General features: G+C 41.4%; 1 protein-coding gene across 1 annotated transcript; it reads right to left on the bottom strand.

Annotated features, from left to right (window-relative positions):
* Window positions 1–13,433: 13,433 nt before the first annotated feature.
* Window positions 13,434–16,790, bottom strand: LOC114323100 (protein SIEVE ELEMENT OCCLUSION B). Its single transcript, XM_082901301.1, has 7 exons — window positions 16,506–16,790; window positions 16,296–16,406; window positions 15,735–16,183; window positions 15,528–15,637; window positions 15,267–15,409; window positions 14,684–15,175; window positions 13,434–14,312 (listed from the first exon to the last, which is right to left on the bottom strand). The coding sequence occupies exons 1-7, from the start codon at window positions 16,716–16,718 to the stop codon at window positions 13,662–13,664; spliced, it is 2,169 nt and encodes a 722-aa protein (XP_082757427.1). The 5' UTR covers window positions 16,719–16,790; the 3' UTR covers window positions 13,434–13,661.
* Between the last annotated feature and the right edge of the window lie 2,431 nt (window positions 16,791–19,221).

Genomic DNA, 19,221 nt, shown 5'->3' with positions numbered 1-19,221 from the left:
CATCCCACTTGGTTTAAGCAGTGGGGGAGGGTGTAAAAGGATAAGCATTATCCTTTTGAGTATGAATCCTAGGAGGACTCTGCATGGAGAAATACAAGTCCTACCAGGATTGTGCCACGGGAAACTTATAAAAGCCTATAAACATCACCTTGGAGGAGGTAATTGAACACAATTTTCCTGAGAACTTAGAGCTTTGTTTATTTGTCAAGTTTTCTGACTTAGGCATCGGAGAGGTTTCCGGCACACACCCGCCGGCTAGCTCACGTTTGTGTTTTCAGGTGACAAAGCGACGTCGTACGGAGGAGCGTGGACTTGGTCAACAGGATTATACGAGGAGAATTATTTCCTCCCCGTACAATTGGCGCCGTCTGTGGGAAGTACAGACAAGAACAAAAACCTCTTGACTAAGCTTCTCCTTTCTCTCAAATCAATGGCACACATTGAAGAACTACCGCAGTCTGCCGTCGACGGACTAACTCCAGACGGGGGCGCAAGGCGTGAAGGATTACCCTCTGTCCCTCCTATGGCAGATCTGGAGCCCCAACAACATAACTCCAGGAGGAGTGGCAGGGGAAGACGGAACAGCAACCCTCGTCACTCTCAAAGTCCTGACAGGCAAAGGAGGAGGATTGATCCTCAAGCCCTGGAAGATCGCGTAAAGGAACAAGATGAACTAATTCGGAAGATGGCGGCGGACATGGAAGCATTAAAACGCCAGATGAAGACTAAAGATGTGGCGACAGGAGAGGGGCGCAAGCACAAGACGCCCCCTCGCCACTCAGAGAATCGTAGTAGGAATACTACACCCTCCCAAGGAGAGAGCAGAAGCCTCAGGACAGGCGACACTCACTCCTTATCTTCAAGGACTCGTCACTCTAGGTCTGAGAGGACGAGATCCGAAAGATCATACACTGAAGGAAGCACGTATTGGCCTTCACATTCACACCAAACCAGATCCAGACAAACAGAGCTGCCCAGGTCATCCGACTTACGAACCGTGCTAGAAGAAAAAGCACGATGCAAGGAGGATGCCAGGGCAAGGGATCCACACCGAGTTTCGGCCTTACAACGGTTAGCTCCTCGGACGCATGGAAGCGTCGAGGTTGGAATGCCAATACCGCGGCCGGCCTACGAACCAACAGACAAGGCATTGGCAAGACTACAGACTTCGCCGTTTGTCCCGGCGATCGAAAACGCACCCCTACCATCAGGCTTCCTTCAGCCGAAATTCAATACATATAAAGGGAAGACGGACCCGTATTCACACCTGAGCCACTTTCGCCAAGTCATGGCTGTGTACAAACGAAACGAGGCCTTAATGTGTATACTCTTCCCATCGAGCCTTGGCGACTTGGGCTTGACTTGGTTCGAGAAACTCCCAGAAGGCAGCATAGCCTCCTGGGCTCAACTGGCGGAAGCGTTCGTAACGAGGTTTCGAACAAATACTAAAACACCGGTGGAGATAGACCAGTTACTCTCCATCGACATGGGTGAAAAAGAGACCCTCAGATCTTACAACAGTCGCTACTGGAAGACATTCAACCAGATTGGAGACTGCCCCACCAATCTAGCCATTGCGCAATATAAAAGAGGCCTACCAGTAGGGAACCGACTAAGGGATTCAATTACCATGACGCCACCACTCACCATGGAGGCCCTAATGGAGAGAGTGCATCAGCACATCAGGGTAGAAGAGGATGGCGCACGTGCAAAAGCAAAATCTAGTGCAACCGTAGTACCAGAAAAGAAGACCTCAGCAAAGGTCAATACAGTAGATCGGCAGAATAAAAACGAGCGTGGCAGACGAGATAACGGAGAAGACCCAGACAAAAGATGGTTGAGAATCCGCACTGCCATAACAACGGTGTTCAAAAAACCAATATATCGGATTCTGAACGAAATAAAAGACGAGCCATTTGTCAAGTGGCCAGCCAAGCTTGGGAAAGCTCAGAAGAATTACGATGACAGATCACGGTGCACCTTCCACAAAGAAAAGGGGCACCGAACTGAGAATTGCACGCCACTGAGACAGCACTTGGAAGAATTGGTGGCAGCAGGCCACTTGGACAAATACATTGAAGGAGGAGCGCAACCGGCCCCCCAAGATCATAATGACCATCCCAATAGAATGCCAATTGATGCACCACCTCAAGGCACTATCAATGTAATTCATGGAGTTTTTGAACCTGAGCGCGTATGCGAGCTCAGAGGTTCAATCAAGAAGGCTGAGCACTTTAGGGAAGTATTAAGTGCCCAACCTACCATCAAGAAGGGGAGGACAGAGGCAACAAACGTCATGTCCTTTTCGGATAAGGACTTGGAACGAATTTACTACCCACATAATGATGCCCTGGTTGTCACTCTCCGAGTCAAGGATTTTGACGTCAAGCGGATTCTGATTGACCAGGGTAGTTCATGTGAGATCATGTATTACGACACATTCAAGCAACTAAAGCTGCAAGACAAAGACTTGGCGCCTGCAGTTTCTCCCCTGATTGGATTCAACTCCATGCCAGAGTGGCCTGTCGGCAAAATAATCCTTCCGGTCAGAGCAGGAAGTGTAACAAAACAAGTGGAGTTCTGGGTATTGAAGGTCCCCTCCACATACAACATCATCTTGGGCAGAACATGGCTGCATGCCATGCGTTCGGTAGCGTCATCATACCATCAGGTAATGCGGTTCCCCAACGACACCGGCATAATTGAAGAAGTCTATGGCGATCAGATCATGTCAAAACAATGCTTCGCCACAGCGAATGGAAGCCGAGCGGCCAAAGGATACGTTCATTCGGTGGAAGAGCCAGAAAGTAATGAACTATTCGCGGACGTCGGCAAAGAGGCTGATCAGAAAGCGGTGGAGGACTTGGTGGAGGTAAAAATAGATGAGAGGAACCCGGATAAGTTCTTCTTGCTTGGCTCATCATTGTCCAGCACAGAGAGATTAGAGGTCTTGGAATTCTTGACCTCTAATATTGAAGTGTTTGCCTGGACGCCCTACGACATGCCAGGCATTGATCCAAACTTCATCAGTCACCAACTCAATATCCACCCATCCGCCAGGCCAGTCATCCAACGCACGTGCAGATCGGCACTCCACCACGCCGAAATAGTGGCAAAAGAGGTAGGCAACCTGCTGGAGGCAGGAGCAATAAGAGAAGTGCACTACCCAAGATGGATCTCCAACACAGTTGTAGTGCCAAAAAAGAATGGTAAATGGCGTGTCTGCGTCGACTACAAAACAGTCAACAAGGCGTGCCCGAAAGATAGCTTTCCTCTACCAAGGATAGATCAACTGGTGGACTTAACGGCAGGGCATAACCGACTTAGCTTTCTGGATGCATACAGAGGCTACCACCAGATCGCCATGCACGAACCGGACCAGGAGGTCACATCCTTCACAACACCAAGGGGGTTATATTGCTACAAGGTCATGCCCTTTGGCCTAAAGAACGCAGGGGCGACATTCCAAAGGATGGTCACCAAGATGTTTGAACCATTGTTAGGCAGAACAATGGAGGCTTACATCGACGACATGGTGGTCAAAAGCAAGGATGAGAATGACCATCTTAAAGATCTAGGCGAGATGTTCCAGATCCTGAAGAAACACAAGCTGCGCCTCAATGCATCCAAATGTGCATTCGGAGTTGGATCTGGCAAATTCTTGGGCTTCCTGGAGACCAACCGAGGTATAGAAGCAGACCCCACTTAGATCAAAGCAATCCAGGAGTTGGAGAGACCAAACTCAGTCAAAGAAGTACAGCATCTCACTGGTATGGCGGCTGCACTCAACCGGTTCATAAGCAGGTCGTCAGACAGACTACGACCATTCTTCCAAGCTTTAAAAACCAAGTTTGAGTGGGATGAAGAATGCGACTGAGCTCTGGAAAGCTTGAAGGAGTACATGTCTTCCCCACCACTACTTGTTACACCAGTACCTGGTGAAGAACTCTTTTTGTACCTGGCAGTCTCTCAGCACGCAGTCAGCGCAGTGTTGGTTCGTGCAGAAGGAATACAACACCTGCCCATCTTTTATGTCAGCAAGACACTGTTGGGAGCCGAAACAAGGTACTTGCCCTTGGAGAAACTAGCATTAGCATTAATGATGGCATCCAAAAAATTGGCGTACTACTTTCACGCCCACACCATAGTCATCCTCACAGCCTTTCCACTAAAAGCTCTGTTCGAAAGGGCCAACTTTAGTGGGCGAATTTTGAAGTGGGCAGTAGAGTTGGGACAATTCGACATCAAATTCCAACCCAAAACCGCAATAAAAGCCCAATCTTTGGCAGACTTCGTCGCAGAGTTTACTCCTGGAAGTCATCATATCTGCCTAGTCGACCTAACTAACACAACCGAACTAGGGACGGAAGTTGACGCCGGAATAACGCAACCCCTAGTTGAAGGTAGTCAATCAAGCACTAAGGCAGACCATACTAAGGACAACAAGGAAGAGACAAACCAAGGCTCACCAGCAGTTCAAACAGAGGACGAAGGACAGACAGCCAACATGGACCTTGAAGAAAACACCATTCTCGACCTCACGACATCGTCTGATCCTTCCACTTGCTGGAAACTATTCGTTGGAGAGATGTGGAAACTCTTTGTGGATGGAGCATCCAACCGACATGGTGCAGGGCTTGGCATAGTCCTCATCTCTCCAAACGGCCTGGTTATAGAGCAAGCAATCAACCTTGGCTTCCCAGCATCCAACAATGAAGCGGAGTATGAAGCGCTTCTCGCAGGACTCAAGTCGGCACACTTCATGAAAGCAACCGAACTAATGGTATACAGTGACTCTCTGCTGGTGGTAAACCAAATTTCTGGCGAATACGAAGCAAAGGACGACAGAATGGCCAAGTACCAAGAGTTAGTCAGAACAGAGATCAAGAAGTTTGATGTGGTAAGGATAGAACAAATTGGCAGGGAGGAAAACAGCCGAGCGGACGAGCTAGCAGGCCTTGCCTCAATGGCAGATACATCAATCCCTCATCCATTACTCGTCGACTTCTTACCAAGACCAAGCATAGAAGACCCCGAAGCAGAAGAAGTATGTTGCGCAGAATTAGGCCCTTCTTGGATGGATCCCATCATCCTGTTCCTGAAAGACGGCGTCCTACCAGAAGAGAAAAAAGAAGCCAACAGAATAAGGGCAAAGTCGCAGCGATTTTGGCTATCTCCATCTTTGGCATTATACAAGAAGTCGTTCTCTGGGCCTTACCTCAAGTGCGTTCATCCCAGCAAAGTAGAAGCATTCCTGTTCGAAATACACGAAGGGGTGTGTGGAAGTCATCAAGGGGGAAGGTCGCTCGCTTACAGGGCTATTTCACAAGGATATTGGTGGCCATATATGCAAGCAGACTCAGAGAAATATGTGAAGAAGTGTGAAAAATGCCAGAAATTCGCACACCAAATACATCAACCAGCAAGAGAACTCCTACCCTTAACTAGCCCATGGCCTTTCGCAATGTGGGGCTTGGACATAGTAGGACCACTTCCAACAGCACCCGGCGGCAGAAAATTCTTTCTCGCAGCAACAGACTACTTCACAAAGTGGGTGGAAGCAGAAGCATTGGCGTCAATCAAAGAAAAAGACGTGAAGAAGTTTGTTTGGCAGAATATCATCACTCGGTTCGGTATACCAAAAGCACTGATCTCAGACAATGGAACTCAGTTCGACGGCAGAATCTTTAGAAGCTTTTGTGAAAAATACAAGATAGAGTTCTACAATTCCACACCGGCATATCCTCAAGCTAATGGGCAGGCTGAAGCTTCAAATAAAGTCGTCTTGGATGGACTAAAGAAAAGGCTAGAGAAAGGAAAAGGCAAATGGGCAGATGAACTTCCTCACGTCTTATGGGCTTACCGCACCACGCCTCGGCGATCAACTGGAGAAACACCATTCTCCTTAGCCTATGGAATGGAAGCAGTGATCCCACTAGAAGTTGGCCTCCCCACAATTCGAAGCGAAAATTTTGATCCAGACTTAAATGGAGAAGCCATAGCCTTAGAACTCGACCTTGCAGAAGAAAGAAGAGAAAGAGCACTAGTCCACATCGCCTCATACCAACGAGAGTTAATCAGAAAATACAGCAAAAAGGTTCATCCAAGACAATTCAAAATTGGGGATTGGGTACTACGCAAAGTAATGGGAAACACCTTGATCCCAGGAGACGGCAAGTTAGGCCCAAATTGGGAAGGTCCTTATAAGGTGGTTGGGTTAGCAGGCAAAGGGGCATACCACCTAGAAGACAAGGATGGCAAGGCAATCCCTAGGCCATGGAATACGGCCAATCTCAAGTTATTTTACTTTTAGCTTTTCTTTTTTCAAACATATGTAATTTTCTCTTCCTTCAATAAAATGAGAAATTCTTTTTAGCACAAGTTGTTCCTTGTAAAAGTTAGCTTTAGTAAAGATTAGGCGCATTGCAAGCATTTTTTCATTCTAAGTTAGCCGGAAAAACTAACTCAGAGGTTGGCTGGAATAAACCAACACCCTTCCTAAGCCCAGGATAAGGATCCAGGCTGCAAGACATTTGGTCGGAATAACCAAATACTATAAGTTAGCTGGAAAAACTAACTTCGATGGTTGGCTGGAATAAACCAACTCTTGTTACTCTTCAGCCGAAGTAAGTGCATGGCTGAAGAGCGGTTGGCTGGAATAAACCAACTCTTGTTACTCTTCAGCCGAAGTAAGTGCAAGGCTGAAGAGTGGTTGGCTGGAATAAACCAACTCTTGTTACTCTTCAGCCGATGTAAGTGCAAGGCTGAAGAGTGGTTGGCTGGAATAAACCAACTCTTGTTACTCTTCAGCCGAAGTAAGTGCATGGCTGAAGAGTGGTTGGCTAGAATAAACCAACTCTTGTTACTCTTCAGCCGAAGTAAGTGCAAGGCTGAAGAGTGGTTGGCTGGAATAAACCAACTCTTGTTACTCTTCAGCCGAAGTAAGTGCAAGGCTGAAGAGTGGTTGGCTGGAATAAACCAACTCTTGTTACTCTTCAGCCGAAGTAAGTGCAAGGCTGAAGAGTGGTTGGCTGGAATAAACCAACTCGTGTTACTCTTCAGCCGAAATAAGTGCATGGCTGAAGAGTGGTTGGCTGGAATAAACCAACACTTTGTACTCCTTAGCCGAAGTAAGTATATCGGCTAAGGAGTGGTTGGCTGGTAAGCATAGTTTAAAAAGCCAAAATCGAAATAGAAGTTGGAGCAATAAAAGGCATTACAAAGTACAGACATACATATCAAAACCGAAGTTAGAGTTCAAGCAAATTTCCATTTCATTAAAGATCAAAATAAGTACAAAGCAAGGATTGAAGCCCGGTTACAAAGACGAAACAAAAAAAGAAAAAGTACAAAGTCAAGAAAAGAGTTCTTGTATTTCAGCGTCAAAGGCCGCATCACCATCAACTTGAAAACCGGTTTCAAGGGGAAGATCACGCTCGGTCGCCGGGTTAGTTTCGGTTGGAACCATGGTGTCACTTGGTTGTTCAATAGGTGGGTCCTCTACCATGGGCTCCAACCGAAGTGACGGGCTTGCACCAACAACCGGAATGTCTTCAGGAGCAGAGGAGTCATCAGTGTCTGAGTCATCCAGAAACTCTTGTTGCAAGGCGTCTGCATACGCCGCAAGGGATTTCGGTATAAAGTATGCTGGAGGGTCGAAGACCTCGGTCTGTTGATCATGACCGAGCTTCTCCACAGCCGCCCTCCAGCCGCACTTGAAGAAAAACTCCTTGGCAGCGTCGCATTGTTTGACATAGGCATCTTCTGCCTCCTTGTAACCTCGCTTGTACCCCTCCTTTTCGGCCGCCTCCACGCTCTCTTTTAGTTCGCTTATTTCGGCGTCTTTTCTTTTCTCAAGCTTCAACAACTCCCGCAGATACTTGTCCTTCATAACGATGGCTGCTTTCTGCTTCTCCGCTTCAGCCGAGCTAACCAGATCGGCAAGCCGACCGTTCTCTGCTTGAAGCTCGGTCATTTTCCTTTCGGCCTCCTCTAGCTCGGCCGCCTTTGCTTTGGCTTCCACCATCGCCTGCCTTGTGGTTTTGCGGAGTTCTTGGACTTTCTTATAAGTGATATTGTTCTTCTGCAAGGCCTGACAAAACGAAGACTTCTCTTAAGCCGAAGTAAAGGTTAGAAACTTCAAACAAGAAAAAATGGACAGAGATGCTTACCAAAATCATGGACTTGGAAGCAGACCGAATTGACTTCATTTCGGTGTTCAGTTGCTTCAAGTGGTGCTCCATGTCCTTGGGGAGGCACACACTTTTGGCCAGGTTAAAGGCCAATTGGTGGTCTTTTTTAGCCACGACCGAGTCAGTAGCTTTGATGTCTCGGTCGTTAAAGGTCAGCGGCGGAGCCCACTTCGGAGATTCGGCTCGGTCAGTTTGCTCCGGTTGGAGAGAAGGGGACTAGAAATGAAGACAGTGGCTGCAAGAGAAGAACAAAAACGCAGGTTGAAAAGGCAGAGGCACGAAGAGAGAAGAATACGAAAAGTGTGAATGAATGATTCGAGATGAAGGGATGTTTTGTGAAAAGGACGAGCGGCAAAAAGTGGCGGGGACTGTTCAAAATTCACGAAGTACGAAAGACGGCGTGACAGCCGTCCTCAGCCCATCAGAATCTGCCACGTGTCATTGGAAGGGGAAGCGTTACAGTCGCTGTGATTGAAGAGACGTTTTGACCGGACATAGTGAAGCCCGAAGTAAAATTAGCTCGGTTGGAGAGCCCAAGGGTTTTTCGCTCGGCCGGAGAGGCTAAAGGGTTTTTAGCTCGGCTGGAAAGGCTTAATAAACTCTAGCTCGGCCAGTAGACTGATAATCCCAATCATGTTGCGCAGATGGAATTAAGGGGCAATTGAGAGGGTAATTTTTGGGAAAAAATTGGGTCGAGCCGCGAGTTGGGCTTTGAGGCCCAAAACGCGAAGGACTAAGTAAAAAGGCCGTAAAGGATACTCCGGCCCAGGAGAGCAAGGTTACTCCGGCCTTGGGGAGACAAAGTTACTCCGGCCCAAGGAGGTGAAATTACTTCGGCTCACAAATGATAAAGTTACTTCGGTTAGAGGATTGTAAATGTACTTCGGCCTGGGAGCAACTTGAAGTTAGACCGGCCTTGAAGTTATATCGACCTTAGAGGTATACCGGTGTGGGAGTTATACCGGTCAAGAGTCGTTGGTTCGGTCCACACACACCATAGGTTGAACAGGGGCAGCCGAGGTAAGAAGATAAAGGAGAAGACCGAGGTAAGGACAGTTCGGCCCTTTGTGGCTCGGCATAGCCAATTTTACTTCGGTCACATGGAAGTTCGGCCGTGGAGAAAACCATCCCACTTGGTTTAAGCAGTGGGGGAGGGTGTAAAAGGATAAGCATTATCCTTTTGAGTATGAATCCTAGGAGGACTCTGCATGGAGAAATACAAGTCCTACCAGGATTGTGCCACGGGAAACTTATAAAAGCCTATAAACATCACCTTGGAGGAGGTAATTGAACACAATTTTCCTGAGAACTTAGAGCTTTGTCTATTTGTCAAGTTTTCTGACTTAGGCATTGGAGAGGTTTCCGGCACACACCCGTCGGCTAGCTCACGTTTGTGTTTTCAGGTGACAAAGCGACGTCGTACGGAGGAGCGTGGACTTGGTCAACAGGATTATACGAGGAGAATTATTTCCTCCCCGTACACCACCCAAAAAAAATGAATATTTATTTTATTACATTGAAATTAAATACAAAAGTATCATATATATATATATATATATATTTAAACTACACTTTCATAGTTTAATAAAATGAAAATTGCACTGTATATTTCGTAATATATTTTTTACAATAATTTTATATATATACATAGATATATATTATTCTTTCGTAATACATACATTACAACATATTTCTAAAACTAATTTATATATAGATATATATAAATAATTTAATTTAATTTTATAAAATATTACGGTCAACTACTAGTCATAATATATTAGGCCAAGTTTGAGAAGTTGCCAAAAAGTCAAAAAGTTACTCAAAAAGTTAAAAAGTTATCACTATTCACCAAAAGTCAAAAATTACGACTGCACAACTCCCAATCTTAATTTTCTCCTACACACTAATTTATATAATTTTTTAATACACATTTTTTCATAAAAAGTCAAAAAGTTAACCCAAACAAACATATTTTTTTTCTCAACTTTTTAGTCTGAAAAGACAAAAAAAACACTTATTTAGGACACTCCAAACAACCCATTATTGTAGTATCTCAACCATTATCTGTTATCATTTTCTGGAGACCACAAAATATATAAGATTAATTTTAGAAAAAATTAGAGAAAATTAGTCGAAGGTTCCTCTCTCATATTTAGTAATAGAAGAGATCCACAATATTATTTTAGGGTAAATTACAAACACCTCTCTCGAGGTTTGGTGAAAATACAAATTCCCCCATGAGGTTTGAGAAATTACATCCCACCCTCTGAGGTTTATATTTCCATAACAAATTACCCCCTGAGGTTTTTATTTTCATACAGATTTCCCCCTAATTTGTTATGCAAATTTGATCATCAGGGGGCAATTTGTAATTTCTCAAACCTCAGGGGAGAATCTGTATTTTCACCAAATCTCGAGGGGGGTGTTTGTAATTTGCCCATTATTTTATGATGTCTAAAATCTCTTAACCCCTACACTCATATATTAAAGAGAAATTTCTCAAATCAAACCTCATTTTTTTTCTCACTCTCTCTAAACTCTCTTCCTCTGCTAAATTCACATTTTCTCCTCTCTCTCTCATCTCCGCGTCTTCCAGATTGTCCACATTCCCACCACGAAGACTTCTAGATCGTCCCTATTCCCACTACCACCGCCATGCCCATGCTCGTCTCCGATCCCTGCTTTTCTCGCCGAAAACTTCTAAATCGAATTCAGAGTTGTGATAGTGGTGGTCCGTCTCCATTATCATCATAGTCATATAGTGGGGAGGCTTCTTCCAGACCTGTCGAAGGTATACATTGGAATTGGGTTTCCATTACACTAGTTTATGTTTAATGTTTGACAATTTCTGGGTCTTAGTGTGATTGTGGCTCTATTCTTTTTCAATTACAAGATTTTTCTCTACTTCTGTCTTTAAGTAATGATTGAAAATATCATAATGGCAACTAAAAAAAGGAGACTAAAAAAAGGAGACCACCTTACACGAGTAGGGACATGGATTTAGCAAAAAAGGTGTTTGATGAAATGTCAATGAGAGAATGTCTAAGGTCCCTTAAATCAATCCAAAGAATTTCTCTGGACTAAACTAGAGAAAATTTAGTCCAAACCAGATAATTTCTCTGGACCAACCCAGAGAAAATTGAGTTCAACCCAAAGAAAATTCAGTCTAAACCAAATAATTTTTCTGGACCAACTCAATTTTCTCTAAAGCAGAGCACTAGTCCTCATTGTTGTTCAGAGAAATTTGGAATTTTCTCTGCGATATGTCTACAGAAATTCTCTGGATCGAATTTTCTCTGGATAGATGTTAAGGGACCTTAGACATTATGAAAATATTGAGTGTCCTTTATGATATAAAATCTTAATACTAGAGACTTTAAAAAAAATATCCAAAAAATTACCACAAACAAATCTCTCTGTTTTATCTGCCCCAAAAAGTTATTTGCCCAATCCCAAGTACACCCATCTTAATACTACTTTAGGTTCATCTAGAAAAAAGAGTAATATTAGGAACTTATCCTTATTAATTTAGAAATTATTTAAATTTTTATTTTATAATTTAGATTTATTTTACATAAATTTCATACTACATAAATTAATTTCCATCACATAATTATCCATCCTTAATTTTCTAAGTGGATTAATCTAAATCTATAGCTTTTCTCCCAAAAAAATCTAAGTACACCCCCAATTCAGACTTAATTTGGATAAAAATAAAAAATAATTTTTTTTAGAATACATAAATTAATCATAAAATTAGATAAAATTTTCTCACATATTTTATTTTATGTAAAAGGATTGTATTCTATTCTATGATAATTTAAAGATGATTACGCCTAATTTTGTAATTAAATTTATATATTTCTACAATTTTCAAATACTTTTTATGACAATATATGCTTACACACGATCATTTAATTGAACAAAGAATAATGGTAATTAAGGATACAAGCTTAACCAATAAAACTAGGGAGAATTACTTAATAATGGGATAAAATAAATAAATAAGGAGCACTTACGTATAGATTTTAATAGGTGCACTTATTGTCCAATAGGTCCTATAATAATTAATGGCATTTTTCATCAATACTACTAAAAGACATCATTAATTGTTTATTTTTAATGATAGTTCAAAAAATTTATCATAAAAAATGTCACTAATTATAAGTTTTAGCGAGAGTTCAAAAAATGTCACAAAAATCACTAATTTTCAACTTTCGGTGACAATTTGAGAAATTCGTTATAGAAAAACGTCACTAATTATAAATTTTAGTGACAATTTATAAAAATCGTGACAAAAAAAAATTACTAATTGTCAATCTTTAGCAACATATGTAAAATATCATCACAAAAAATTATTTTTATCGACAATTTAACTATAACTTATTTTTAATAGAATTTGATGTAAATTAAGTCAAACTATTAGGACCTATTGGTAGCTTATCCAAAAAAAATTACAAAAATACTAGAGGGTTGGGCTTTTTTGGCTAAAATAATCACAAAAAGACAAAATAGGGTTTTTAGCCCAATAAGACAAAACATCATCACATCCAACTCATAATCATTACATTCTTTCTCTCACAAAAAGTCTAAAAAGTCAAAAAGCTAAAAAGTTAACCCATTTCTCAAACGAACCTGAGGGTGTAAGTGATTCTATGATAAGGTGCAAGTGAAAAATTATAGATGGTGCAAGCGAGTATATTTGGATTTTTTTTTTTTTTTTAATTTTTTCTTCTATCCAACTGGTAAGTAATTCCTTCATAAAACTATTATGAGAAACTCATAAATCCCTAAAACCTACTCCCCCATCTTCAAATCATAAGTTAATGAACTTTTAACCATTTATTGAAATATAAACCCTTCTTATCCTCTCCACACATAGAGTTGATAAAAAAGGTATACAGGATGTATAATTGCAACAATAATATTATACTTATCATCTTTTTATATTATTTTTAATGTATCATCTCATGTGTTAATCAATTATTGATTCAATGAATCCCGCCACTCATGTTAATATCAAATGATATGCTAATATTATTGATTCAATAAATCCCACCACTCATGTTAATATCAAATGATGTGCTAATACATGAGATAGTACATTGAAAATGATATGCATAACAAGGTGACAAGTATAACATTACTCTTGTTACAATACTCGAAAAAAATCTCTTTTGATTAGTGAAAGAATGATTAAAAAAGAAAACACTATCATCAGCAATTTTAAGCGAAGAAATGTAAACGAAATAATACATATGTTATCATTAATATTCTACCATAAAACATGGAAATATCTCTTATTTAACAATATTAGACAACCGATTATATCAAGGCCCACATGAGTGACCTTGACAATTACATTTGACACTTAAATCTTATTACACAAGAAAGAAGAAAAAAACAAAATATATAAAACACACAAAGCATTATTCATAGCATCATTATTCAACATGGTTGATTCTTATTTCAGTAGAGTACGTTAGTGTCGGTGGTAGCATTCTCATCATGGCAGCATATGAAGGTGATGTGCTTCTCCATGACACGGAGACACTCCGGGCATTTCATGCTCTCCGGGATCCTTCCTGCCACGCTCGGGAACTCAAATCGACAACACGGGTGCGCAATCCCATGAAGCTTGTCATGGTGATCCTTGAATGATTTATCGAACCCATTGGTGGGCACATTTATTTTCCATATGTCCTCGTACTCTACCAAGGCAGGCAACACCGTGGTCCCGTGCCCATTGACCACTACTTCTGATCCTCTGCAAAGCACTGCCCATCCTCCACTCTTGTCGTAGCTAAGTAGTTTCTTGATTTCTTGCATCATGGGGTCGTAATCGTCAACCCTGCCGAGTTGAATCTTGGAGAAGAGCATGCTCTCTAGCCGAGTCCAAAAGAACCATATCATAGGCTCTTGCCAGGCAACCCCCATTTTATCGTTGTTGACGGTTTGAATGACTCTCCTAACTTGTTCCCTTTTGCTACTCTTTCCCACATAGACCATCTCCAGAGAGATGCGCGCGTCACGTGCAACCGCTGTTGCTCTGGTTGTGAATCTTCGTATCCACTCAAGGTCATCCCCTCCGTACAAGAATATGTATTTTCCATCTCTAACCTATAATAAAAGACATCGATGTATTGATGAATAACAATTGAAAGTCTAAAATTTCGATATGTAAGAGTCGATAAATAGTAAAAAAATCATGAAGTGAGGACATTAAATCAAGCCAAATTCTAGTACATGTATAGCAATATCATTTTCATTATTACAATACAATCACTATGTGAGGGAATTATATATATGCATGATTAATTTATGAGTCGTGAAATATATAAAATTTGCATATTCAATGATGTCATTTCTTGGGACAATTTATCATTTTAAAACAAAATATTTATTTAAATGACATTTAATTATAAAAAAAATTACTGCCACATCATTTTTGTGTGGGAATGATTATTAAGATATAGGAAGCTGAAGTTTACCCAATTGAGAATTGTTTGGTCGATACCATTCACAAGCAACTCAATCTTCCAAGTCTCTTCCCTCCAGAGAGCTTCCTCTCTCGCGCTAGTAAAAGGGAATGCATTGCTTCCCCATATCCACATCATGTGGATGGCATTGGGGCTCACAACCTTACCTTGTGGGTCCAGCACCACTAGGATTGGCTTGTTCCTGAAGTGCCACTTCTCCCTGATGAACCTAATCACCACTCGATCAATCAACGAAGGGTGGTGCACCATGTACCATGGCATAGTGGATTGCAAGCTCTCAAACTGCTTTTGCATTGGATCAGTCCATTGCACCGACCGATCCACAACTGGGATCCACACCATCTCGTACAGGTGATCCAACCTTGTTCCTTGATGACGAGAATCGTTATAAATCTGTTCCAAAATTGAAAGCTCATCCATAGAGATGTCGAGGCCCGATATCAGCAGTAAAACATTCTTCCTCCTCAGAACTTCCAGACTAACCTGTTTTCGGCCATGGAGATGAAAGAAATTGATAAACATGCAATAATAGCTACAAATGTTCAAAACCATTAGAGTCCATGTTAAAACGTACCCTTCTCTTAGCAGAACCATCAAAGAGCGGCAGCAGATCATCCTTGGCATCAATCAGCGCCCTGAGAACTTTCATGTTGTCTAAGTGTATCATTTCCATGAGACGCACCAGTGTCTCATAAGCTTCAAGGCTCCTTTTCTCCTCTGCATCAAACAATCGTAATGTTTAGTTTACAATTGTTATGCATCATGAATTTTTATGGCGAAAGTGAAGTGGATGGTGTAGATTTAAACTTTTTTGAAATGGTTAGAGCTTAATTACCTATGAGTTGGAAGCAGAGCTCTAGTTGCTTCTTAAGATGGTCATGTATGCTGTTGATCTTGTGAGCCAAGGTCGATAGCTCCCATGCCTCTGTAGCAGATGTTACAAATCTGCAAACATCGATATTATTATCAGGCAAACTAGATACTCATACATAAAGACTTGATACTTAAATGAGTTAACATTGTAACAAATCATTAAACGTACTCAAAGCCCATGCTAGTGAGGCTAGTGATCTGGGTAGCGCAAGCAATGATGCCTCTAACAGTCCAGTAGACAGCAGTTGGTATAGTGGCCATGGCCGCGGACAAGGCAGGCACCTCCTGTGTGACATATGAAGAGGGTAGACCCTTCAATTGCACAATGCACCTGGTCAAATCCAACATGGCCTTGATCAGAGTGTTAAGTGCATCAAACCGGGATTTCAGTGGGCCAGAGTGTTCCATGATGACCGGTAATTGCTTCAGGAGCGCCATTGATTTTGCAAGTTGGTTTGATGTGTAGATCTGAGCCAGGAGCCAGAATTCTCCGTAGTTCAAAGCGAAAGCTGCTAGTGCTAGCACCAGCTTGGCATCCCAAGAATAGTTTGATAGCACGGTGAACAGAGAGACTGTTATTTGATGGCCGTCCATGCCACCCAGACACTTGTATGCTATCTGATAATGTAACTTATAATTAGATTTTTAAAATTAAAAATCACTAGATGCAATGAATTGGATAAAATGTGTTACAAAATATAGTAGTTATGGATGTGCTTAAAGTAATAACCTCGCTGGAAAGTCGATCAATTATGAAGGACAGTGCCTCAAGCATGTTAATGACACCCGCTTGTTGGCCTTTCTCTTCCAAAGTCTCCATGTGTCCTTGGACTCCCATGCCCTACAGTATTCAAATCGCAACTAAATTAATTTTATCAACAAAGAAAACAGAGATTTGGGGACAGGATCGAGGATGATTATAAGGTAGAATTTGTTATACCGGGACAATGCTGGTTTCGACTTGCATGGTGGAGCGGCTGAGGATGTCCTCGACAATATCGAGAATAGGTTTGACATCGATTTCGCGGCCATCTGGGTTATGGGTACCCTGAATTTGCTTCATCAGAACATTGTCGTCAGACGACATGAGCATGCTTCGGTCGCCTTTGATCAGTTGCTGCATGGAACCTGGTGTCATCTTGCTCATGGCCATGTTGTCAAAGAAAGACAATGCGAAGACTCTTTAAGAGAGGAGAAAAATAGGAAGGCTTGTGTTGTGTGTTCTTCTTGCAATCTGACTTGCCCTTTATATAGCTATCAGAAATGGAACAAAAGACAAAAAGCAAAGCAGATGCTGAATCAACTTCCTTGCTTGCTACCAATGAAATTAAAATTCCCCAACGTTAAGTTGAAGTCTGCCTAGGCTTTTTTCAATTTTTTGTTGGTCACTCTACCCTACCCTACATCTTCACTTTTCATTAGTGAATTGACTGTGACTTGTATTGTGAAGGTTAATATATGATAAATTATTTGTTTGGCTCTGAGAATTTGACCCATTTACAAAACAGTAATAATTTAGGAAGTACAGATATTTTTAAGAATGTGATGTGTTTGTATTAGACACCAACACTTGGTGCTGTGTCTTGGTTTCTCTCTCCGGTCAGTGCTTTTCCTTGAAGCCTCGAAAACATCTGTGCTCCTCCGAGGCTGCTCAAACTGGTCTGTGCCCTTCCTAGAACTGTATCTCTGGGAAGGTGATTTCTCCACAGTTGATATGAACTTCTTCATATGCCTTATACACTCTGGATATAGCTTTAAATCGCTTTAAGCCAAAGTGGTTTGTATTTCTCTTTACACAGTTCCCAGAGTTGCTTACCATGACATGAGAGCAATCCACAACCTCATCTGAAGTTCAATATTTAATGGTTTAAAAAAGAAAACAAAATAACAATGTATAAAATTTAATGGAATTTTGTTAAAAAAAAGCACAAATGAGTATTTGTACTCTCAATCTTCACAACAAAAGCATGTACTAATGAACATACATTTCATTTTCACAAGATTCAGCTTGATATAAAACATTCTAGGGGTCTTTAACAAATCCCAACAAAATGTCTTGACCTCATAATATTCAGGAGAGAGAGAGACTTCTGTTGTGTTTCCTTCTAATACTCTTTGCCAAACAACTTCGGAACCTGATTTCTTATATTGAATACCAAATTTGCAAGTAAAAATAATTTATTACATTTGCATATTGTTACGACGATATATATATATATACAAACTAATAAAACTTCCAATTTTTTTTGACAAACTAATTTGACAATTATTAATTGCTTTCCTTTTAAATAGTAGGAAGATGAGTCAAATTCTATTCTAGTGCCACATCAATTTACAGGAACTGCCTCAAACTACATTTTGTTAAAACATTATAGAAATCCAACATTCGTGACAGCAAAATGAACAATAAAACTGACAGATAATAATAGATACTAAGGTGCCGTTTGGTAACACTTACGTTTTTAATTTTTAGTTTATATTTACAAAAATTTTTAAAACTCAAATAAAAACTTCTTTGGTAAATTTTTGATTTATAAATTAATGGTCTCAGTTTATAAAATTTGGCCAAAAAATATAAACTCAAAAAATGAGTTTACGTTTTGAGTCTTAAGTTTTTTTTTTTTACCACCCAACACTGGCTATCACCCGCCACCATTTTCCACCACCGTCTTCTGCCACCACCACTCACCACCCGCCACCACCCACCCCTCGCAACCGCTACCACCACCACCACCACCACCACTGTAACAACCCTCACCTTATTCTTGTCATACTTGCATACATTCCTGCATGAACCTGCCTTGTTATTTTGTTTTGAAGGTTTTGCCTTGTCTTGATTTGCTTAAAGTTGCTTGCATGATTTTGTTCTTTGCTTAGTGTATGTGTGTGCGTAGCCGATGTCATCTTGAGCTTAGCCGAGGTCATCTTGAGCTTAGTCCGCCTTTGAGCCTACTACCACGGTCGCCATTTCACCTCTACGACTACCATTACTACTACTATCGTCACCACTCCACTACCACTATTGCCACTACTACTACTACCATTACCTCTCTTTCACCCCTACCACTCCATCTACTCTACCACTACTACAACTTCACCACTAATCTCCTTCGCCATCACCACCACCACCATCGTCTCTTATCCACCACCTTCACCACTACTGCCGCTTCCTCTCCTCTACCACAAAATATTACCTTTCTTCTCTCTATCACTTATCACTCTTCTCTGTTTGTCAGTCTTTGTCTCTGTCTCTTTCTCTTTCTCTCTTTGTCTCTCGCTCATCTCTCTTCTCTCTATCTCTCTCATCTCTCTTCTCTCTCGCTCATTTATCTTCTCTCTATCTCCCTCTCTCTCTCATCTTTCTTCTCTCTCTGTCTCTCTCACTTATCTTTCTTCTCTCTTCATCTCTCTCTTTTTCTATGTCTTTCTCTCGATCATCTCTTTTCTTTCTATTTCTCTCTCTCTCTTTGTCTATTTCTCGCTCATCTCTTATTTCTCTCTATTTTTTTATATGTCTCTCTCTCTCTATCTCTTTCGCTCTCTGTCTTCCTATCTCTCTCTCTATATATCTCTTTCTCTCTTTGTTTCTCTCTCACTTATCACTCTTCTCTCCCTCTTTCTCTCTTTGTGTCTGTTTGTCTGTCTCTCGCTCTTCT

The sequence above is a fragment of the Camellia sinensis genome, chromosome 1 (genome assembly GCF_055761805.1).
Source record: "Camellia sinensis isolate YWXY chromosome 1, ASM5576180v1, whole genome shotgun sequence".
NCBI lineage: Eukaryota > Viridiplantae > Streptophyta > Magnoliopsida > Ericales > Theaceae > Camellia > Camellia sinensis.
The sequence above is the reverse complement of the archived record's forward strand: the minus strand, read 5'-3'. Positions and strand labels throughout refer to the sequence as shown.